General features: G+C 35.9%; 2 protein-coding genes across 2 annotated transcripts in view; both read left to right on the forward strand.

Annotated features, from left to right (window-relative positions):
* The window catches only part of LOC137393492 (zinc finger protein 850-like), a 317,826-nt gene that overhangs the window by 146,877 nt on the left and 145,216 nt on the right, over window positions 1-25,733 (forward strand). Inside the window, exon 2 of the mRNA XM_068080069.1 lies at window positions 7,718-7,774. The gene's annotated coding sequence lies outside the window, so the exon portion shown is untranslated. The remainder of the gene's footprint in view (window positions 1-7,717; window positions 7,775-25,733) is intronic.
* LOC137394534 (gastrula zinc finger protein XlCGF57.1-like) lies at window positions 15,079-24,101 on the forward strand. Its single transcript, XM_068081259.1, has 4 exons — window positions 15,079-15,337; window positions 21,489-21,545; window positions 21,657-21,719; window positions 23,158-24,101. Exons 1-4 carry the CDS (start codon window positions 15,079-15,081, stop codon window positions 24,099-24,101), a joined length of 1,323 nt encoding a protein of 440 aa, XP_067937360.1.

Below are 25,733 nucleotides of genomic sequence, written 5' to 3' on the forward strand. Positions count from 1 at the left end.
ATTTAAAATTGCTCGTAGCTTATACCATGATGTTTTTTAGGCTGAACGCCGAGAAAAATGAGCACACAAAATGTGATTTTGTCACAAGATAGCGTTTTTATCGTGGTTTTTTGAGCTCATTTTTAAATGTGCAATGTTAAATAGCTTATCTACCTTTCAGAAACAAACTGAGATTATTTTGACGGCAGAATTTAGATAATAATGGGTTTTACGACACCCATCTCTATCATTCTAAATCGGACTAAACATCCCTCACTTCAGTTCCTAAATAGCTAGGTCACGTCACGTATTTATGAGCAGGGCTCGTTGTGCCGATCGTGTTGTTTTCGAGACCGATAATAAAAAAACGGTAAAAAAGCCTTCATTAATCTGAAAGTTAGTGGACCAATATTCATTTTTAGTACAAAATCGGAATCAGCGTTTCTGGTTTACCTAGTAAATACAATAAAAGTTGTACGTGACAGTTATGGTTTAAGGTATCATTCAACTAATTCTCATCCTATCGCTCAGAACTCATCACCAGCTGTCGCAGACGACTACTACTACTGTATGTAGGAAGCGGGCATCTCTTCATTCGGTTAATGTGAATAAACTGTGGTGCCTCAATTTTTGGCTGGTATAATTCTAGACATTCATAGACTATTTTCATGCTCATAATAAGTATTACATTGTAACTTATGTACATTGTACATAACATGTAATCCTGTTACCAATAATTGTCTCAAATATAGCTAATTTATATATAGCTGTATTATTCGTTTTTGATTACGCAGGTTTTTTTTTAGATTAATTCTAAGATTAATCGAGGATTAACTGTTTCAAACCAGTTATTAATTGTGATTAATTTTTATAATCGTTGTGCAGCTTTACTTATATTACATGCAGAAACAAAAATTAATGTTTTTAAAACAAAGATATTTTCATCATTTGCTCGGATAGCTGCGTTCTGATTGTTGCTTGCACTAAAACGAACATCTAGTTGTCCAATACCTTCCACAGTATCTTCTGGCCTCAAGTTTTTTTCTGCACTGGTAGTAGATTTGCATAAACTTTACGAAAAAGACTTTCCATGACTTAAGCGAAAGCACAACTGCTCATTAAACGTCGGTGGCACCGAGAAGCGCCGAAGAAAAGACGGGAGCCAAGGCTAAAACTACACTAACGAGTCAATCGGGCTTACTTATCTAACTAATGATTTCAAATTCCATGTAATAAATATGACTCTATGAAATAAATGTAAGCTAAAATGCGCCCGCTTTAGGAACTATAAGGCACCCGCTGTCTTGGACTTACAAGCAGAAAATCCTCTGAACTTCGAGAAAGAATATTCGTTGGTTCTTTGTTTTACTATCAACTATTTTCATTTTAATTAATGTATTACCAAAATGGAGCAAAATTTTTATATTATGTATTTACTTGTAAATAGTGTTTGTTTTTAAAAAAAAAGTAGTTGCCGTTTTGACCTACAAATTTCAACTACTTGTAACCACCAATCATTTGTTGTGTTTGCTTCTGCTCGCTTATATAAACAGTTGATTTTGAATTTGATAAGCAGTCAAGACTTGGTCAGTATGTTGAGGCATGCTGTGATATCACAATTAATTTATTCAAGTACAACACATCTCTTTTGTAACTTAGACAGCTTGACTTGCTAGTCTATACACGGTCTGCTATCAGCTGTTATAGAGTCTGGTTTATCGGCTCTTGTTGGAGTTGCGCAGGTATATATACAGTCTGCTATCGGCTGTTATATAGAGACGGATTTATGGGCTCTTGTTGTAGTTGCGCTGGTATATATACAGTCTGCTATCGGCTGTTATATAGAGTCTGATTTATCGGCTCCTGTTAGAGTTGCGCTGGTATATATACAGTCTGCTATCGGCTGTTATATAGAGTCTGATTTATCGGCTCCTGTTAGAGTTGCACTGGTATATATACAGTCTGCCATCGACTGTATATAGAGTCTGCATTTGTTGGCTCTTGTTGGAGTCGCCTGGTATATAATATATATACAGTCTGCTATTAGCTATATATAGAGTCTGCATTTGTTAGCTCTTGTTAGAGTTGCGCTGGTATATATACAGTCTGCTATCGGCTATATATATATAGAGTCTGATTTATCGGCTCTTGTTGGAGTTGTGCAGGTATATATATACAGTCTGCCATCGGCTGTTATATAGAGTCCGCATTTGTTGGCTCTTGTTGGAGTTGCGCTGGTATATATACAGTCTGCCATCGGCTGTATATAGTCTGATTTATCGGCTCTTGTTAGAGTTGCGCTGGTGTATATACAGTCTGCTATCGGCTGTAATATAGAGTCTGTAATATTGGCTCTTATGCTGGGATTGGACTGGTATATACACAGTCTGCAGGGTTATATACAGGGTCTACCGAAAAGCCTGTATCAACTATAAATGCTCGCTACTTCACAGTATTGTTTCAACCTGGTCTAATCATCTAGTCGTAATCTGATCATGTGACCTGTACTTTCTGCCAAATCGCGTGAACAGTTTCTGCAGCATTTTTTGACTATCGCAGGTAATCAGCCGGCACAATATGGCACAATATGCACTTCTTCGAGCTGTTATACAGAGTCTGATTTATTAGCTCTTGTGGGATTGTGTTGGTATATCCACAGTCTGCTATCAGCTGTGTAATAGTGAGTCGGTATTAATGGCTTTTACTCTGGCAGTGGTGGAAGTATAGTTAAATTGGAGGTGCCCAAGCTTCTATAACCAAGCATCAGTTCCTGCTTGGCTTAGTCCGGGGTTTGCCCTGATTTTACTGCACACTGCTTAATTCTTTCGCTGCCACAAGCTGATGTATCGGCTCAGGTTATTTTATCTTTGTGGCCAGGAGCCGATACATTGGCTTTTATGCAGTGTGTTGGTTTGTTTATAATTACTTAGCTTTCACTTCTGATGGACCAATAAAATTTGGTCTCCATGGAAACAAGCTTGTTGTTAACGATGTAGACCAATCAGCAGCTTTCTCACTACCACCTCACTGATTATCTAACAGAAAGTTCACCGGTGATTTTAATCACCGACATAAATAATACCACACTCGTTTACAGCTGTACAAGCTTGTAGCATTCTTAGCTATTGGGTCTCCAGTAGCTATATATCGAGTGATCCTGACTCTTTTAGTGCATGTATTTCATGTGAAGACTTTTAATAGTAGCCAAAGATTATGGGCCCACTCAAAATATGACTATCAAAATTGCTGGCGAAATATTTTACGCTAAGCTTTTACGCATTGCATTTATCTTTGCCCCAAAACTTGCAAACTGTTTTTATGCATGTTCTTCGAAGTATTAAGACCATGTTAAACAATAAACTACTATTAGCCTGAGACAGTTAGTTATTATTTCTATGGCTCTACTTTGATTGTTCATCTATTATCGTAAATTTAAACCATTTTGTATATATGTTGGCTTCTTTGAAGCATAAAGACCGCGTTAAACAGGGAACTACTATTATTTTGAGACAGTTATTAATATATTATTATTTTTATGGTGTTGCTTTCAAATTTTTAACAAAAAAAAAGCGAAAAGCTCTGGGGTTAGACATAAAATATTGGAAGGCATTGAGCAGTCAGTTGATGTTTGTTTCATCGAATGGAACAATAAGAACACAATTACCTGAGCAAATAATGCAAATATTTTTGTTTCGAAATTGTTGATTTCAGTTTCTACACGTATTATAAATATGGCTTGTTTTTTTCACTTGTTTCTAATTATATATTTATAGCATCTGATAAATTAATATTTTTATACAACTTATAAATTTGCCGAGTTATAGCAAATTATTTGATAGGATCTTTTCACTAGCCTTAACTCGGCTTGCTATGAAGGGACCTTTTATATCGCTCATAAAAAGCCAGTTTTGGCTGCAAGCTGTAGCAAACATATCAATGAGTGCAATGACCTTTTATGCAACATTGGTAACTATAGTAATAAAATGAAAAATATACCTTCAAATTTGGAATGAAATAAAGAATTTTAAGCTCTAACATCTGCAAAGCATCGCACATGCTATAATATCATCCAGTTTCTCCCAAAGAGTGTAAAATGTAGACAACATTTGCCATGTCCGTAAAAGGGTTAAGTTTACCTTCCCAAATGCTGATGAGCTATTTGAAGAATACAAAGCCAGCTTCTATTTGAATACCACCTCCATTTGACAGCTTTTAGTGGAAGAGGGGTAAAATAAGGTGCCACTGCATTAAAATAGAGGTTTTACGGTATCTTTTTGTAATAATAAGTTTCTACTTCAATGTTTGTCATTATCTGTCCAACTACAACGTGAATTGTTTTTTAAATTTACAAGTGGACTTCATTCATAAAAACCTAATTCTCCGCAATCGCTTGCTTGGAAACACGGATGTTACCTAATTTATTTTTACACTCTCTTATTTAGATAAACCGATCTCTCCATATAATGCCTGCCATGAACACCACGAACACTGTGTTAGTAAAACCGAAGTCAGAAGCAGATGATTTGAGTGACAGTCTCTATCCAACCGGTTAGTTATAGAGCTCTACTAAACTATGTTTATTATGAAGATTATTGCCCTTGAACATTTTTGCGATTTGTATTCAACTTTTTCATACACATTTCTTCCCTAGTCATGGCGTCTATAGCGTCTATAGGTTATCTGTAATCATTTTCTATTAAGTGTTCTTTGTAGCCATACTTACTTGTTCGTTTTCTCTATTTCTATTTTCTTTATAGCCATGTTTTCTATAAGCCTGACCGCTATTGTTATTATTGTGTCTAGTATAGCTATGTTCTCGGTAGACATAACATAATGCTTTTAATTGAACGCCAACCTCTATTGAAATGCCACCTTTATTTGAACTGCACCTCCATTTGGCCACCACATAGGAGAAAGGTTGAAAAATCAAGCACCACCCTTTAATTCACTGCCACCCCTATTTGACCACCACTTTGACATTATTTGATCTATATGGGTCCATAATACTAAGTGATCAGTAAAAAAGTGTCATCAAAATCATACTGATAATGACTTGGTTACATCGATAACAATTACCGGTAATTCTTTTGTTGGTTCTGTTCACACATAAATGTTTTGCTCCGTTAAAGAAGTTGTTTCGTCGCTAGTCAATTGTTCATGTGTGTATACATGTAGCGTTTGAAAAATTATTCTTTTACAATTTAAAATTCAACCCTGTATATTGTAACTACACACTATTCTAATGTGATGGTTTAACCAGCCAGCTTAAAGTACTGTTTAGGCTGGTCCTTTTGTGTAGCTCCACTAAATCAATGTTTGTAGGTAGTAAATTATAAATACATTATATTGTAGATATCGAGGTTAAAGTGGAACCTGATGATTCATCAGTCGACACAGACAGTGCTGAAGGTAATTCTATTGAAGAATTCTTTTCCATGAAGGGCGTAGCGTGATTTATGTTACCTATATTTTGCCCTCTCCCACAGCAAGAGTGAAATTGCTGTCGCAGGCTCAGCATTTCTTTTAATCGTTTAGAGGTGATTTTTGCATTTCTACATAAAAGCTTATGTGGCTTCTGTGAATTTGCAATGGCTCGGAATTGATTAATTTTAAAGGTTGACTTTCAACCAAATTTACATTACAGTTATTTGATATCAATAGATTCACCATGTCTTACTCTGCTGTGTTGTAGGTGCAAAATATGTGGAAATGTGATTACAAGCTCTTAAAAACTCAAAAACGAACATTCAATCGCAGCCACCACAAAAAAAAACTGCAGTTTGGAGTCTCTTTATTTGGCTGACGTACTCCAGCAGTTTGGTTAATGTTTTGACACGTGCTGTTATCACGTCAAATAAAAGGTTTGATATAAAACGTTACACTAGATTATGACAAATACTTCGGGTTCTACCGAAAAGCCTGTATCAACTATAAATGCTCGCTACTTCACAGCATTGTTTCAACCTGGTCTAATCATCTAGTCGTAATCTGATCATGTGACCTGTACTTTCTGCCAAATCGCGTGAACAGTTTCTGCAGCATTTTTTGACTATCGCAGGTGACCAACCGGCACAATATGGCACAATATGCACTTCTTCGAGCTTAAATTATTACTTTTAGCATATTCATCAATCTAAGCCATTGTATTGCTAGATGCTATGGATTAAAAAGAAGCCGTCAAGAACTAACTGTATATACGTATCTCGCGCGCGGGAAATTACATTTTAAGTCCAAACAGGGAAATATAATCTGAATGTAAACTCAACAGTAAATAGGAGACTCAAAGTAAAAGATAAATTTACCACAATTTTCCTTATCTTCCTCTGTAGAACTTTAACCACCTCATGCCCAGAAAACTCGGAGTCACCTTCGCAGTAACTTTACAGCAAATTTTACAATTTTGTTGTTCGGGAATAAAACGTGTTGATCGAGTAATTCATTAAAGTAGCAATGTTAATTAATTTAGTAAATATCGATGTCCATGTGATTAAATATTCCAGTAAAATCCCTAAATTTGAGATTGCAGACAACGCGTTTTACGAGTGATAACATTTAATACGACCTATATAAAAATTTTGTGCTGATGATTGGCTAATGAAGCGACCTTATATTTATCGCTCGGTGACTCTTTTCAGATGTATCACTAGTTACATCACGAATGAAGCGCCCGCTGGAACGTGAGCTTTTTAAAAGAGGGCCTCATTCAAACGCGTAGATCTCTGGACAGGGTTGGTTTACAAAGACAAAAGTGACATCAAATTGTAGCTGATGTTTTAGCCTTTTATGGGTTTTAATTTTATTAAATTGACTTTTTTAACGCAACCACATCTTTAAAGCATGTTGGTTTTTTAGAATGTAGAACTTGATTATTATGAATTATGTAATTCTTAATAGCTGTGGTAATCAATTTAAACAAAGATGATATTTTCGCTGCTACCACTAATGTGGACGACTGTTTTTGACAAGGGTTTAGCGGAAACAGAGTAAGGACCTATGTGTTATCGGTGAAAGCAAATACGACCCGTATAAAAAAGGCATAGATTTATGGTTACAGAGCTGATTGGCTAATTGCGCATGGCGCAAAGAAAATCTTATTTAGGTATTTCTACTCACCTTTTAATGGCAAATAATCACTGCTTGACAACAACATCTTAGGTAGGTATGGTAAATAAGTTATGGGACGCTTTATTCTATCTATTAAACCTAAGACTCGTTATACCCCATTGTCGTACCTCGTTAGCATAAAAACGTCACAAAAATGCCCTGTGGCCACCAAACTATAGCAGTAATAATACCAAACAATAATTATAGTATAACACTCACTCAAGTGCACGCGTTGCTCGCCGTGTCTGCCCCTAGAGCATATATCGCTCAAAGTTGTTTTTCTTCTGACAGACAGGGTCACATGTGACACAAACTGTCTCTGAACAGTTGAAAGTTCGAGGAAGTGTAGGCCTAAAAATTAGAGTTTGATTGACTGTTGATTGTACAAAGTCACAAATTTAAGCATAAGCCCAATGAAAAGTTTCTGAACTTAATAAGTTTGAGGATATCATTTGCTAAATACAGATCTAGGAGAGCTAACAAAGTATGTGTTATTTTCAATATATTGAAACCTTCGACTGCAAAAGACACTGAGTTTATAGTCCCATTTGATTTCTATAAAAATTTGTTCAAGATATTTTGTACAAATCATATCATTCATTGTATCTACACATCTACGTCGGTTATTTTTTAGACATTGAACTTAATCTAGAACCAGAGAGTCGTTCAGTCAGCACACACTGTGATAAAGGTAAATATGATATCAGTCTAACACATTTAATGACATATTGAATTTTTGTTTTCAACATGACTTTGAATACTCCTTTAGTAAAACACTCGTGACCCTGAGGCATATTAAGAGCTTTGTTATCGCCAAGGTTTACATCATTTTGTGAAAAAGTTGTATGTAGGGTCATAGTAACCATTGTAATTATAGAATGCAAAAAAATGGTAAGAATCGTCCAAAATTTTATAAAAATGTTGTACATATTGAAAATTAGTAACGAAGTAGTATGTTTACTTTATTAACTATAGTTACCTACAGTAGCTGCATTGTATTAAGTGCACCTAGTGAATATGATGTGCGATACTGTGAAATGCAGCATCATAATGTGTGTATGAAATGCAGTACACACGGTAAGGAGTTCTTGTCTTCAAGACGTACGTACAACATAAGCTTTGAATTCACTTCAAAATTCAAATAAGTTTAGCTCACTAAACACACATTTAAAGCTAATTAAAGCTGATTTTACTATGTATATTTAACTATTTCACTAAATTTCAACTTTTCATCACTAAAATCTTATCACTTCTCAGTTTCTGCTTTCACTATTACCTTTAGCTAGTCTAGTTAAAACCTTTTTCAACCTAATTCGACCGGAAAAGTCGCTCGTTGCAATTCTCGGAAGCGGCCTCTCGTACACTTGACCATTTAATGGCCATAATAAACTTGAGCTGGTATATGTAGCGAGTAGAGCAGCGAGGAGGCAAAGATGTATCAGTTCTAATTATGTTACTGGGTACCTACAATTTAAAAATAACTAATACGTAATGAAATTGGATTTTTTAGCAGGCTGAAAGAATATGTCTAATCCTGTCCAAATTTTAATTGGTTTTGAAAGAAAAAGCTTCACACTTTTGGGTCATGAAAAGCGGAAATGGCCCGGAGGACAAAGCTTTCCTGCTGATTCAGAATGTGCTCTAAGAAAACAAGCTAACTTTGTGCAATGTAGAAGATAGCCTACTTGATCACTTATTGAGGATAATGCTTGCTGGTGCAGTGTAAATGCTTGTGCAATGCAGAAAATTGCTATCAAGCTAATGCTTGTACAAAGATTCAGAAAAGGTTGTACATTAGTTTGTCTTGTATAACATGTGCACAATAATCGATGTAACCATACATGCAGAAATTTGTACGTATTTATACCCTAGAAGGCAAGGCTTTAGCAAGTTCTAGAATCTAGAAAGTAATGTTGGTGCGTCAGCTATCTTGAGTAGCTATAGTTATATATGAGTTACATACATACAATAATTTGTATTTACATAGTAAAAACCAGGCCTGCCTGCAAAGACATGTTTAAAGGTTGACTTGCAATAAAATTCATATTACAGTTATTTGGTATCAAAAGATTCGCCATGTCTTACTCTGTTGTGTAGTAGGTGCAAAATATGTGGGAATGTGATTACAAGCTCTTAAAACCTCAAAAACATACAGAAAATCGCAGTGACACGAGACCGCCCTAGTTTGGATCCGTTTTCCAAAACGGCTAAAATGTGACGTATGTGTGAGAGATGGTTTATGTTTACACTTTCATGCATCCTTATTCGTCGAACTATTTTCACAAATATACTTTACGCTTGCGATAAAAACCATGTCTATTGTTCTTACGCGTCTATTTTATCGGCATCGTAATGCTGCAACTTTGAGCATTGATATCTCAAAACATAGCATAAAAATATGTTTAATTTTTTAAACTTAGCTTGAACGATTGCATATCATCCTCTGATAAAAAAGGATGAGCTCTTTGGTCCGCTATGATGGTCGAAAAATGCTGTAGAAGTTGTTCGCACCATATGGCAGGAATTGTAAATCACATGATCAGATAATGTTAGTTTCAGTTCAAGTTTGATCTATTGCAAATAACAGATACGCTTTTTCGTATTAAACTTGTTGATTTCAATTCGTCATAATCTCTAACGCGCCACATCGTGTTTGTGCAGCTGCCAAGCCGAGAAGCACCTTTTTTCTTGGCCAAGAGCAGAGAAAAGACCAGACCTTCTCCGGGCGTGGAGCAACTGGGTGAAGCTGGATGTGACAAACTTTATTTATTCGCCTGCTTACTCTTACCTTTGTTTTCGCCATTTCAAAGATGACATGTTTTCTAACCTGTTTGCATACTCCATGTCACCAAAGCACGTGAGTAATTTATTTTATGAACCACTTGTATTAGTAGTAGTAACTCGGGTTATTTTCTAGTATTCTACTAATACTACTGTATTAATCTATATTTAATATTACAATATTAATGTCATTTAATTGTAATATGATATTATTAGTATTTTATCTTTTTAATTACGTGTATTATTCTTATTATAATAACAAAACTAATTCATACAGCATATCTATTTGTAAAATGTAATATATTAATCTATAATTGATAAAATAATGTTATAAGTTCCACGATTAATTTCGCCAAATTTCTTAACCCCACTCACTTATTGATATGTTATATAAAATAGTTATTGTCATTTTCTGGTTTCATCATTAATAGCATATTAATATTATTAGATGATTATTATTAGTATTAGATGATGAAAAGTTTCTGCCAACCACTGAAGACTAAGAAGAGTTTGAGCCCTATGTTGGCCAGCGTCAAACGCTCTCCACTTACATGTCAGGTAGAGCTGAACTTAACCAAACTTGACAAAATATAAAGAATATCCATAGAGTTATTACTCACATTGTTATGTTTACAATATCATGAATTCTGATAAGGTTTTGTAAAATCTGTGTCATGATTGCATGGCGATAAATTTATTCTTTTTCTGATCAAGCAAATATGATATAATAACAAGAAATGATGTTGTACAAATCTTATTGCAAGTCAACTATTATGTCGTGATTTCAGACCTGAATTCTCCTTCAAAGTGGAAAAAATAATAGTAAGTGTGACAGAACTCCAGTGACTATTTCACTGCCACGCTTGCGCCCTCCCCTGCTCATTCACGATGGTGCGAGAAGGTGGATGGATAGAGTTCAAGGTTACATGTGCCTCCTGTCACCAATCGTACACTTGGGAAACAACTGCCAGGGTGAACTCACGTCATCAACCCCCTGCTGGCAGCTGCATCACTCTTTTCTGGCGGATGCCTTACGCAGAACCTCCGTTTTCTGTCGCTCCTGAACATCGCGATACCAAGCCACAGCGTTTGCCTCTACCAACAAAGAGAGTACTTACATGGTGTGAGTGTTAATATTTACCCATAAACTTTGAAAATGTGAGTGAAAGCTTGGCAAACTAATTGAATAACAACATTTAGAAACACATTTTTTCTTGAAATGAAAATATGTCATTCTTCAATCGAAATATATTATAATTTAAAATTCTGATTCTTCATCATGATATAGCACAAAAAGGGGGAAGAGGATTCTACATTCTTAGACTAATGATAATGATACAAATTAATCTTGTATAATGAAGTTTTACGATATTTTACAGTGTATTACTGAGCAGTACACCCTGCATAACGAGGGACTGATGGCAGCAATCGATTGGGAGCTTGATTTGGCAGGTGACGATAGATGCGATAGTCCGGGGCATTGCCCACTATACGGGGCCTACACTATGATGGATCAGAGCTGCAGTTTAATAGTCAGCAGCCATCTTGTCAAGGTAAAACTTTGACAGTTTTTATTTCACAGCCTGACAAAAACCCAAATTTTTTAGTAGTTATTAATACATAAACATGAAGTTGCTGATCTAGCTAAATAATTCAATCAAATAATGTGAAAGTGATTGTTGGTTGTAACTTTCTTTACTTTGCAGTCGACGGAGACCACCAGCTCTATTGCCATGGAGCTGGAAGGCTTCAAGCGATGCCAGTCCAATCTAATTTCCCACGGCCTGAGAGTGAGGTCCATTACAACGCATGTTGTTACAAAGGTTGTGTGCGTACCGCAAGCTTGTGTTTTGGCTTATGCCGCAAATTCGTCGCGGTGAGCGGCGGCCTCTACCTGCCTGCTTGGTGTCTAAGATTCGGGCTCTTTTCCCACCAACATATGATGAAGAAGAGTTTGCAGGCTATGTGTTCACGGGCTTCTGCTATGGCGATAAAGAGACCCAACGACTTTGATTGAAAAATTCTAGATCAACTCTATATCATAGGTGGTACTCATTTTTATTGCATTATCATTTTATTATTTTACTTTTATTCAGGCTCAGCCACATGGTGACTACACACCATGTAGCTAACAAACTAATTTTTGTTAGGAAATTGCTGTTACATTGCTTCCATATTTAAAATCACATGATTAATGTGCATAAATCTGCCATCACTGATTTTTTAAAATAAAAACAAATACATATAGGAATGCATATTGGTTTCACCGCTTACCATCGGTTACTAGGCTCCAGCACTTCGTCGAAGTTTGCGTTCATGGCTGGGGTTCCCTACTTGGGCGCCCACTCTGAGGACCTCGTCGCCGGGAAATGAGTACCACCTACTATCATTCTGGCTTCGAAGCCTCAGAGCGATCTTTAGGGTTGAGCTGGAATTCTCAATCAAAGTCGTTGAGTCTCTTCATCGCCATAGCAGAAGCCCTTGAAGACGTAGTCTGCAAACTCCTTATCATCCGTTGGTGGGAAAAGAGCCCGAATCTTAGACACCAAGCAGGCAGGTAGAGGCCGTCGCTCACCGCGACGAATTTGCGGCATAAGCCAAAACACAAGATTGCGGTATGCACACAACCTTTTCCGAGCATTTGGCGATGGCTCTCCAAATGGGAATAGATTATCTACCAAAACAATTATTAAAAAACAATAATTGCTGATCATCAAAATAATCTTGATCTTTATATAATAAAATCATAAAACTAATACACTCTCTACTGTAGTAAGTGTACAAGCCGAATATAACAGTTCTCCTTGTGTTCCACAAGTTCAGAATATGTGTGTTCAACCGATGCATTAAATGTGTAACACAAGAATTGTAGATAAGGCTTGACACATTAGTATAGCTTTGGTGTTGTTGGCATTAAATGAAAATCCAACTCACTATGATATCGCAGGTAATTATTCCACCCCAACTCAAGGGGTGCAGGCGCCACAAGTTCGTTCACACCAGGATGCATACACAGGTATTCATGCTCCCCGCGGTCATGGAGACGATGCGCAAACTCAGCATCATGGCAGCACAAACATTCATGAAGAGATGGCATGTCTTGACAGCGCTTGCAGACACACCACTCTGCAGCCGATGGTATTAGTTTCTAAAGAAATGAGCAGATATGTCTATGCAACCATAGCTAATACATCAGGTCGATTTTATCCAACAGTATATCAGTGCAGCACTAAATTTAAATATTAAAATGGTTAATGTTGTCACTTGAGAAAAATCTGTAATTATTTTTTCGCAATATGAAGCGATAATTATCATCATTAAAATCGTATATATATAATAATATTCGTTCTTTCACTCTCAAGCCAAAACTATTACTACTAGCTAGCTTGGCACATAAGAGCTGGCTAGTGGTGGTTATTACTTGCTGGGAGGTTTGATTCTGTTGAGGATCTTCTTCAGCTAGAGCGTCAGGCTCGAAACGCCAGGGTCTTAACTCTTCAGAATTTGACATTTTTAAAGATCGGAACTCTGACATGTACACGTATGTTGAATAGTCGGACGGAATGGCCAAGCTGAATCTGTAAAGTAGCGAGCATCTATATTTGATACGGGGTCTTAGGTAAAGCCCAAAGTGTTTGTCATAAACTATTGCTACGATAAGTTTGATATTGAGCTTTTTATTGGCCTTTCAATTCACGCGAGAACATCACGTGACAAGACAATAACCAAACTCCACGGATACGCCATCGAAATCAATAGATTCCAATCTATGGCGGCTTTTTGTTTTTGAGCTTTTAAGAGCTTTTAATCACATTTCCACATATTTGGCACCTACCAAACAACAGAGTAAGACATGGCGAATCTTTTGATACCAAATAACTGTAATGTGAATTTTGTTGCAAGTCAACCGTTAAACAAGAAAATAAAAAATAAAATCAAAATGAAATAAAACATGAAATGAATAAAACATGAAAACCGCGCCACACCAAGATGGTAAATTAATGGTATACATTATACATACATTGTACAGTATTGTTTTTATGCACCAGTCCATACCAGTAAATTGAATGTTTTATGTTTGTATGTAGGGGTTGGTTCTAGTAAGTGTTTCAGAGGAGGTTTTATTATTCACATGTGTATTCTACCACTATCTAGCTCAGGGGTGTGCAACAGGCGGCTTGCGGGCCACAATCCGGCCCACAGGCTAAGATAATGTGGCCCTTGCATTGCGGTGCTGGAGTTATCTTCTCAATAATATTATTTTTATTCTTTGAACCGGACATATTAGGTATCAAGGTCGAACGGACATTTTATCGTTAACCGACTACACACATTATTTGATAGTTGGGAAAGATTGATGATTAGCGCTATATTGATAAAATAAGATTGGGAAAGATTATTACTGGTAAGTGGTAACCAAAATAAAATAATTTTTTTGGTAAGTTGAACATTCTGGGCTAGATTTTTCCTCCAATAAATTTTTATTAAGATATTTTAAAAATATTTTCTTCACCTTATATCCCAAATTTAAATGAAATTTATCGACTCTACCCGGTTCTGTGTCAGCTGATTGTACTCGTTAAAGATTTTTTGCGATGGTAGTATAACAGTCAAGGAAATTTGTTTTTGTAGCTAAACATGTCTGCTACTAAAAAAAGAAAAGTTGACGTTGAAGGAAGAGTTTTCAATAAAGATTGGAGTAGCAATTATTTTGTTGTTGTGCACAACAAAGGTGTTATAATTATGTGTAATCTGCCAAGCTACAATCGCTGTATTGAAGTAATACAACATCAAACGACATTACACATCAATACATTTAGCCTATACAATACCTTGTTGGGCCAAGCTAGATTAGACAAGCTGAAACAGATGACCGTGGCAATTAAGAAGCAACAAAGGGTGTTTACTTCGTATAAGAAACACTCTGAGCTTGTAACCAAGCTTAGCTTCAAAGTCTGTGAGTTACTTGCAGAAAAAGGGAAGCCATTTAGTGATGGAGAATTCGTAAAAAGTTGCTTGGGTATATTCACTGATTTCGCCTGTCCTGAAAGAAAACAGTTATTGCAACAAACCAGTTTGTCTCGTTTCACTGTGGCACACAAGATTAACCAGCTTCCGGAAAACATTGAAGAAACTTTGAAATAACGAATAAAGAGATGCACATCATATAGCTTGGCTCTTGATGAAAGCACAGATGTTAGTGACACTGCCAATATGGTTGTTTTTACACGAGGCATCACAGATAATTTTGAAATAATTGAAGAATTTTTAGACTTGGCCAGTGTGTCTTCAACAACCACTGGACAAGACATTTGCCACCAAGTAGTGAAGCTGATGGATAAGTTTGAACTGGACCCTTCTAGGCTTGCTGGCCTAACAACTGATGGGGCACCTTCGATGACAGGGAAAATTAATGGTTTCACCAAGAAATTCTTAGATGCCATAAGTTCGCCAGAGGTTGTGGTGAATCACTGTATTATACATCAGTAAAATTTATGCACCAAAATTCTTAGTTTTACTGATGTGATGAAAAGTGTGGTTAAATGTGTAAACTACATTTGTGCTCGAAGACTCAATCATCGCCAATTCAAGGCATTTTTAGAAGAACTCGATTCAGATTACCCAGATGTTGTGTACTTCTCTGCAGTGCGTTGGTTGAGCCGAGCTAGTATGCTAAAAAGATTTTGGAATCTGGGAAAGGAGATTATGACTTTCATGGTTAATAAGCAGCAGGATGTTGCTTGTTTAACTGATGATGACTCGTTAAGTAACCTTGCCTTTCTAACTGACATCACACAACATCTTTCAGATTTAAATGTTAAACTACAAGGCAAATTTTAGTTGGTAAACAAGTTGTTTGAACACAAATGTTCCTTTGAAAAGAAGCTTCAACTGTTTCGGAATCAACTGAGTAAAACACAACTTACTCATTTTCCTTGTTTAGCAGTCATAAAAGCAAAACTGCCAGGAATAGATTGCTCTAAATATACTGAACAACTTGACAAGTTGCATTCCGAATTTTCAACGAGGTTTGCTGATTTTAGGAAATGTGAACCTAAGTTCAAACTATTTTCTCAGCCCTTTTGGCATGGTACCGTAAGACATTCCTGACCGTTATTAAATGGAGATGAAAGAATTGGAATCAGATGCTGATTTGAGGAAAGCATATACTAATAATGATTTAGGAACTTTTTATGATAAATATGTATTTGGAACGTATCCAAATCTAGAGCTGCATGCTAGAAACATGTTATCACTTTTTGGCAGTACGTATTGTTGCGAACAGTTTTTTTCAAAAATTAAGTTCACTAAAGACAGGTACCGAAGTCAACTCACCGATGAGCACCTGACCAGTCAACTTTGAGTTGCTACTACATCAGTGAAAGCCGACATTGAAAAGTTGTGTAAAAGAGTAAAATACCAAGTTTCACACTAATTATCTGAAATGCACTTTATTGTTTTGTCTCAATTTCTTAGTCCATTATTACAGATTCATTCTAATAAAAGTTTGTATTTATTGTTTGCAAGAACTTGTACTTACTTATATTACAACATTTTCTCAGTCTTCTCAACTCGACACACAATTTTCCATTAGATTATATTAGTATGGGTTGCTGGCCCTAGGTGTTGTTCAAATATTGGAAAGTGGCCCTCAACAGAAACATGTTGCACACCCCTGAATTCTAGCTAGCTCTGCTTTACAAGCCTGGCTCTCCATGCTGAGAGCCGCATACATGTAATATGTATATAATGAGTATGTGATAATATAGCAAAATACTAGATAAACATCAGTAATAACATTGGCCTTGCCTTGACTGCAGCAGCCGTGAATAACAATGCTGTCACATCTAGCAATACTGTGACATTAAACACTTGAATTCTTTTGTTAATGTAGGTTTTTCTGTCTCTTATACTTCCTTGCCACTACTAAATGGTTTCTCAACTTGAATGTTGATCTCATGCATATCCCCGAACTCTTTTAAGTCGTCAGTCCTAAGCTCCTCATTGTGTGTGCCTTAATGAATTTCTTGTTTTTATTAACAATAATCGCAATTGTTAATTGATTGCGACCATATTCTTTGGCAGTATTAACAATATGAGCGCCTTCTGTTTATTTATTATGAACTCCAACTTTCTTGTCATAGAAATCATTTTTCCTTCATCTTGTAGTGTTTGTATTGGTGTTAGATTCCATAGCTAACGAGTTAAATGTAGATACTTGTAGTTGTATATGTATGCTGAATAAAAGTTTATAGTAAAATGGTAAATGGTAAAATTTTCTTGTGTCTTTATTTTCTTTATAAAGTGAAAAAATTGTATATCAGGGTAATTGTATTCTTAGGGTGCATTGTATTCATCAGTTGGCTCAGTTATCTAGGTCAGAGTTCCATCGCTTATATACTCTTAGATGCCGTTAAACTTTTATTTGAGTGCATTGGCTCAAATAAAAGTTTCAACCATATTTTCAATAAGAGTTGGAAGGTGCGGTATTTTTCAACCTTTCTCTCATAGGGGTGTTCTATTTGAGTGTGAAATTGTATTTGTTGACTAGTTGGTCAGAGTGTTGGGAAGATAAATTTAATTGTTTTACTTGCGAAGGAACGCTAATGTTGCCTATACTTTACGTCCTATGTCAGAGCTCAGCAGTTTTTCTAAATGGTTTTCGTCGACGTATCAGATTGAGTTTAGTGAGGCTATTTTAGCGAAACATATTTCATGAATACAGTTGTTACATATTTCGATGGCGTTGCTTTCTAAGTTGAAAAAAGTCAAAAAGCTTTCGAGTTACAATACGATCCTAAATATGTAGAAAAAATGGCTGCTTTACATCGTAGTGTTTCTGAAAATAATTTTTATCGGTCGTCAAAATGTTTTAAAGTCTTTAGATCAGTTTATAAACCACCTTCTTGATGGATCTAAAACCAAAGGATTACATTTGGACTTTAGTGACTTCGAATCGGAGTGCAGCTCTGATTATTATGATGATCGATCTTCTCAGGCACATTATTCCAAGCAAAACTTGTACGCTCTTCATTTAGCAAAATAAAAGTAGGCTCGGTAAACGTAACCTTTGGTTCAAAACTTCGGAACCGGTTTTATGTGCATATCTTTCGAAGTATTAGGACCACGTTAAACAAGGAACCATAAGGATAATGAAGGACAAGAAGGAGGTCCTATGAGGACAAGAAGTTAAACAAGGAACCACTATTAGCCTGATACAGTAATTGTTTCCGTAGTGTTGCTTTGAAAGTTCATCTACTATCATTCATTTAAGCCGTCTTTTACATATGTAGGCTACTTCGAACTAGGAATACCGCGTTAAACATAGAACTACTACTAGCTTGAGACCGATATTGATTATTGCTATGGTGTTGCTTTCAAAGTTTTAATGAAAAAAACGAAAAGCTTTGAAATTGAACAAAGAGAATTAATAGTTATTGATATGAATTATTCATTATTAGTACGATTTTGTGGATGCTTTTCTATTGGGAAGTTGGTATTATGGGCTCGTAAAGATCAAGTAATATCAGTGGCGGTCAAATGTATGTGGCGTTCAATTGGAGGGTGGCCCTCTATTTTTCAACCCTTCTCTCAGGGTAGCGGTCAATTGGAGGTGGCGTTCAAATAAAGGTGGCATTCAATTAAAGGTTTTATGGTATCTAAAGGTCCAAATGAGAACTCACACTAGAGAGAAGCCATTCCGGTGTACTGTAAGCTCTGTCATAGTAGGTTCACTCGTAATATTAATCTAACAACACACAGGAGGATTTATACTGGAGATGAGCCATACCAGTGTGAGATTTGGAGTATTAGGTTCCCTCAACAACGTTTTTTAATAATACATATGAATAATCATATTTGATACAGAGACTTTTCATTGTAAGACATACGACCGACGACCGTACATGTTCGTATGTATTTCGATACACTAGTATATTCTGATTCTGTTTTGTGCAAATTGTATAGTCAGTTTTCTTTTTGTTGTGTGATCACATCTGTTGCATATTGAATGTTGATCAAATAACTATTTGTATAAAATAAAGTTAGTATTATGTTTGATTAAAATAAGATGTCCAATAAATGATAAGCTTTGGTTTAGTCTGGTTTAACCGAATTGAACACACCCTACAGGATGAATTCATTCGCAGTTAAGTTTCGCGCGAATTGTCTTTTTCATGTATATTTGCGAACTAATTTATTTGCGGGTTAACACAATCACTATTTTAAGAGTTAACTTCATTGCAGCTAGCATTTGGGTTAACCCTTCGCATGTGCACACCGCGTGTTTCGGTTTCTATTTACATGTAGCTTACAACTACGAGTCGATTATGCTAAGCTATAAATATATTGCTGCCTTCAGAGGTTTTCACAAATATTCATCGATTTGAAGGCCTTTGATGAACCAACAACTTGTGGTAAGTAATGAATTTTTTTCAAAACCATTTACTAAATTAATAATTAAATTTGACTTTGGTTCTTCGGTAAAACGCAATATTTGTTTTCCATCCCCACCGCGTCGTTATTTGTTTTAATGTGAGAGAGAGATTTTTCATCGAACACGGAGACACAATGACTGCAAGAGTGGTAGATATCATTCCTAGAAGATCACCAATCATTCAGGGAATTGAGGTGGTGAAATTGAGGTAGAAGTGACCGCAGCTGCTAACGAGGAGAATATATCTGTTTTTAAAAAGGAACAAAAGCGCCTTTACGAGCAAAACTTTTTGGCTAACCGGCAGAACTTTGCCACGAGGAGAGTTCTGATGATAACTCCCTTTCCAGCCATGTAGTCGCGAGAGAATTGCCTTTGACATCTACCCAAGACAGTGACAGCGATATAGAGCTGCTATTACCAAAATAACTAGGCAGAGAGCACCATTGCACGCTAGTATTTACTTATCAAGCGTATCAGTTTAATTTTATTGTCAGACAACCGCCATATGGGCTAAACTGTTTTTATTTACTCCATTCATTGTTTGTAAAATTTTGTTTGTATTTGAAATTTTTTATTTGTACACTCAAGTTTGTAATAAATTATAATATATCTATACATGAAATAGAAAATATAATATAATCATGTTTGCTGCATCAATATCAAGGAGTTGTTGTTGATGAAGGAGTCTAGGTTAACTGGTTGCTTCTCTGCCAATATTCCTGCCTTGGTGAATATGACTACTTGTCTCTAGTTTTCGTAATCGGAATAGGTTCTGTTTCATTCTCAATCTGCAGTAAACACAAAAAAGAAAACCTATTAATAAGTGTAAAAGAAGCACAAAAACAATAGCTGGAGTATTTAATGAAAGCGATCAAATTTTAAACAGACGAATTAATTAACGCAGTTAACTATAGAAAAACGTATCTGCACTGCAAATCAAATACATACCATAATGTCTAGATCAGAATCATTATCGTCCTTAACTTTGGTATTAGAGGTTGATGAAGTTGATTTCAATATAGAAAGACTGTAGGAGAGATATTTTGCGATGACAATGTAATGCCGACTAACTTGTGAAAACCTTGAATGATTTTGTAAAGAAGTTTGATGTATTGACAATGGGGTTAACTAGAAGCGCCGGCGATAATTTTAAAAAGGTTTTGGAACTCTGCGATGCTTAGTACTTCTGCCTAGCGGCTATTTTTGCAATAACTCCATTCTTCTTGGTACCTTGTGACAAACTTGAATAATTTGTAAAGAAATGGGATACCTTGAAAATGGGGTTAAGTCGAAGCCCCGGTAATGATTTTAAAAATGTTTTGGAACTCACCTATGTTTAGTATTTATTCCTAGCGGCTAGTTTTTAATTTGAGGCAGTAGCTATTCTCCCTTGTGATTAAAAAATAGAACTGCTTATTCACAAAATCTAATAATTTGCAGAATGGACTGTTCACGAAGTCGTGAATTATTATATCTATCAAATATTTTCATTCTGTAGGGTGATTGATGACTAGAGATTTTTAGGCAGACTGAAGCTTTCGGCATCGTGAACATCGCATTTATTACTTCTGTACTTACATATACTTCTAGCAAAGATTTAGTTTTTATACTACACAAAATTTGTTAATACAGTGCACTCCAAGTTATGGTGTCCCTGTTTTATGGTTTTTTCGTCTTTCAATATTTTCTCATCCCCTCGATCAGTTTTTTTTTCGGATTATAACATCAACTAAAATGTTTCTTTAAATTTCAACTTTTGCGGCCGGTGTTCTGAATAGCTGAAGATCAGAAAGAGACTGATATGCTATTCTCCAAAATTCCGCTATAGCAACTAATGAAAGCGATGTGATGCTCGATCTCACTCAATTCAGTGCTCGCTATTAGTTCTTATGAAAATGAAACTGGAAACAGATGTTAACAATGTAATAAGCTTTCAGTTAATTAACGACAAACAACCATATGCAGCATGTAACTATTATGCACAGCTTTGCAAATACAATGTATCAGCGAAAATCTATAAATAAAGGTCAGAATTCCCCCTGAAAACAAAAATTTCCCCTCTTCAGGGAAATTCTCCACCATTTGGAAACCACTGGTTTAGAGCAAACATTTTCTAGGCGCATTCTCATGTCTAGTTGAACTATAACTCTGCTTGTAGTTAGTAATTTATGGATATTTCCTATTGTAGATGCTGAGGTTGAAGTACAACCTGGTGATTCATCAATCAACAGTGACAGTGATGAAGGTAATTAATTATGTTGCAATTATATTTTCATGGAATTCACTTCAACTTAGTAAATACACGAGACAACGCTCATTGTTATGTTCTCTATATGGCCTCTCATATTTATTGTAGGAGTTGCTGAAGTGATAACAAAACCAGGATCTGATGGTGGTGCTGATAATCCCTACCCAACTGGTTAGTTAAAGATTTATTAGATAATAGTACTAACTGCTGTTGATTAGCTCAGATGTCCAGTGCCTCTTAGCTGAGTAAATGTAATAATTACTTTTTCTAGTCTTAATATTATAATTTATTTAGTACCTGCTTACAAACATTTTAGGTTTGCTTTATTAACCAAATGTACGAGCTGATTCCAAGTAGATACATTTCTAATTAAATTGCTGATTACTGTAGAACCTCTAATTGAACACCACCTCTATTTGAGCGTCACTTCTATTCCACCACCACTATGAGAGAAATGTTGAACAGTAGAGCACTACCCTGTATTTGAATGTCGCCTCTATTTGAACGCCACCTCCATTTGACCGTCACTTTGATAATCGTTGATCTTTATGAACCAATATTATCAAGTGATCAGTAGAAAAGTGGCCACGAAATTGCATTCGTAATAAATCGTTTGCATCAATAGTAATCAGTTCTCTTGTTGTCCAATTCAAAAGCTTTTCACTTTTTGTTAACTTTAAAAACAGCATCATAAAAATAATTAATAACTGTTTCAGGCGAATAGTATTTCTTTGTCCTTTCAAACGCGGTCTTGATACTTCGAAGTACACATATATAAAATACGGTTTACATATATGATGGTAGATGAATGACTGGTTTTAGGTCAATGGTTACGTTTAGCGAGCGAAACTGTTACGCTTTGCACTTGCGCTAAATGCAACGCGTAAAAGTTTTGCTGTGTCAAAAAATTGTTTGGCCGAAAATATCGACTAGTTTAGCAGTGCAAAAGAGGGGTTGAGGTCAGAGGACATGGTGGAAGGTATTGGACAATCAGAAAATGTTCGTCCCACCAAAGGCAACAATCAGAATGTAGCTACGCGAGCAACGATGGAAATATTTTAGTTTTATAAACGCTAATTTTAGTTTGTGCATGTAGTACAGGTACGCTTTGTTGATGGCTCTTGTTCATAAATAATTGTATCATTTGTTAGATTATTATATAACATATAAATTTTCATATTGGTAGCATATTATTTGTTAACATCATTGCGATAATCTGATTTTACAATTAATCAGCGCTCGTAACTCCTCTTCCATTGGCTGCCCACTGTAGCGGACATACCAATGAGTGCAATGAGCTTTTATGAATATTGGTAAATACAGATATAAAATAAGAAAATGACTTCGAATTTAGAATGAAATAAGAAAAATTGAACTACTAAAAATCCTTTCATCATAAATGCTTTACATTTGATGGTTGGTCCTTGACCTTATATCATGTGTTTGAATCGTTACATACGATATATTATTCATATTTGCAAGGAAAACTCCTAAAGAATCTTTTCATGTTATTTATAGGGTTTAAATGACATTTTTATGATATAAACATTATTGAGTGTATACCATACTACGAAGTTTGTGGGCCAAACACTATCAACTTGTATTATAGGTAAAAATTGTGGACAGAAATACTTTCCAAGAGATCAAAATGATATATCTGGAAGATTGTTATGCATTACCGCTGTAAAGACAAAAATAAAAGGTCTCCCTGCAAGGAAGCCTCTTCAGCGTGAGATATTCAGCGCTAGCTTTGCTTGCTGCACTCATCTAGCAACGCACATGAGAAAACACACTGGAGGAAAACCATTCCAGTGCAATATATGCAGTAGTGGCTTTAATCATCGTCCTAGTTTAACCAGACACATGAAGACTCATACTGGAAAGAAGCCATTTCAGTGTAAGATATGCAGTAGTCGGTTTGCTCAATGCGGTACTCTCACAGATCATATGAGAACTCACACTGGAGAAAAGCCATTTCAGTGTAAGATATGCAGTAGTCAGTTTGCTCAATGTAGTACTCTAACGGATCATATGAGAACGCACACTGGAGAGAAGCCATTTCAATGTGAGATATGCAGTAGTCGGTTTGCTCAACGTAGTACTCTAACAGATCATATGAGAGTGCACACTGGAGAAAAAACATTTCCATGCAAGATATGCAGTAGTAATTTTGCTCATCGCTGTAATCTAACAAGTCATATGAGGATTCATACTGGAGAGAAGCCATTTCAGTGTAAGATATGCAGTAGTGGGTTTGCTCGTTGTAGTACTCTAACGGATCATATGAGGACTCACACTGGAGAAAAACCATTCCGGTGCAAGATATGCAGTAGTAAATTTGCTAATCGCCGTTATCTAACAAGTCATATGAGGATTCATACTGGAGAGAAGCCATTTCAGTGTAAGATTTGCAGTAGTCGGTATGCTGAACGCTCTAATTTAACAAGACACATGAAGACTCACACCGGAGAGAAGCCATTTCATTGCAAGATTTGCAGTAGTCGGTTTTCTCAACGATGTAATTTAACAAGACACATGAAGACTCACACCTGAGAAAAACCATTCCAGTGTAAGATTTCCAGTAGACGGTTTGCCCAACGCTATAACTTAACAAGTCATATGAAGACTCATACTTGATAGAAGCCTTTTCATTATAGGACATTCAACTGTACATGTTCGAATGTACTTGGATACACTCATATACTCTTATTTGGTTGCGTAAAAATTGTATAGGGAAGGTCTTTTTTGATGTGTATTTGCATCTGTGGTATATTGAATATTATTTACTTATTTAGTTGTGGTAAAATATATGGAGCTTTGTGGTCAAAAATAATTTGCATGCATGTGTTCTATTGAATGACAAGCCTTGGTTCAGTTTTTCAGTTTGGTTGAACCGATATGAACATGTCTAACAACTGCAACTTTTTTGAGATGGGTACATTGGCTGATCCTCCTGACCAAACCTACTGTCGTCGGAAACATCGAATCAATTACTTTTCTAATTAAATATTTATATCAAAGCTTTAATCTTTATAGTGCATGAAAATTCTTACATACCTGCTGAGCAATAGTTCACATAACAGCTAAGGCTTCTTGTTGCATTTATTACTAGATTTCGTAGTTGAATTCCAGCCTCATTGTGTATCTTGCTGGCCAGCATAAAGGTTAAAAAACACAAGTCTACGGTAACAAATGGAGATACATGTAACTATGAAGATTCTATTTTCATTACTCGTTTAATTATGGAAAATATTGTCTATATACCGACAACATGTATAGGCTACACCCGAGCTTTGAGACTGGTTTTCCGTTACAGGTATACAGAGTGTATAAGCTGTACCCACTGTTTTTCCATTTGTTTAACACACCGTAAAACCTTTATTTGAACGCCACTTACATATGAACGCCTCTTCGACATTCTTTGATCTTTGCGAACCCATAATAGCAATTGATCAGTCGAAAAGTGTCCACAAAATGGTGGTAATAATTACTCAGTTACATCGATGTAAATTAATTCTTTCATTGTTTACGTTCATATCGAAGTTCGTTTTCCAACTCTGAAGGTGTTCATTTTTTTGTCAAAATTTTGAAATCAACACTGTAGACATCATTAATAACTGTATCAGGCTAATAGTAATTTCCTGACGCGAACTTGATATTTTGGCGTACATGTATGTGGAAAAACAGTTTAGATTTACGATGGTATATGAACCACTACTTTTAGGCTAAAAGTTGCGCTTAGCAATGCAGCAAAGGTTCATCATTTGTGCTAAAGATTGTTTGGACACTAACATCGACTAGTCCCGCACTGCCGAAGAACATTGGAGGTCGAAAAACCATTTGGAAGTTGTTGAAGCCACAGAAACCAGATAGAAGCCACGATAGTCAGAAGCCCAAACCCCATGTTTCTACCATCGAAAGCAACATACAGAATGCAACTCGCCGAGCAAACGATGCGAATACTTTTGTTTCAAAATTGTTAATTTTCGTTTCTGCTTGTATTGTAGTAATATTATAGGTATGGTTTGTTTATGTAGCTTGTTTTTGAAAATAAATCTGCAGCATTTGATAGATTACCATTATACAACATAAAATATGCAGATGAATAGCGTATTATTTGATAGAATGTTTGCGGTTATCTTAGCATGGCTTACAATTGATTGACACTCATCACTCTTCTACTGT

This window comes from Watersipora subatra, chromosome 4 (genome assembly GCF_963576615.1).
Source record: "Watersipora subatra chromosome 4, tzWatSuba1.1, whole genome shotgun sequence".
Classification (NCBI taxonomy): Eukaryota; Metazoa; Bryozoa; class Gymnolaemata; order Cheilostomatida; family Watersiporidae; genus Watersipora; species Watersipora subatra.

Bases quoted from the DNA above. Each gene is read 5' to 3' on its own strand.
- LOC137394534 (XM_068081259.1), top strand. From the start codon at position 15,079: ATGGTTGTTTTTACACGAGGCATCACAGATAATTTTGAAATAATTGAA. The intron at 15,338-21,488 runs GTATTATACATC...TTCCTATTGTAG, and splicing joins AGAGGTTGTGGTGAATCACT to ATGCTGAGGTTGAAGTACAA. The intron at 21,546-21,656 runs GTAATTAATTAT...TATTTATTGTAG, and splicing joins CAACAGTGACAGTGATGAAG to GAGTTGCTGAAGTGATAACA.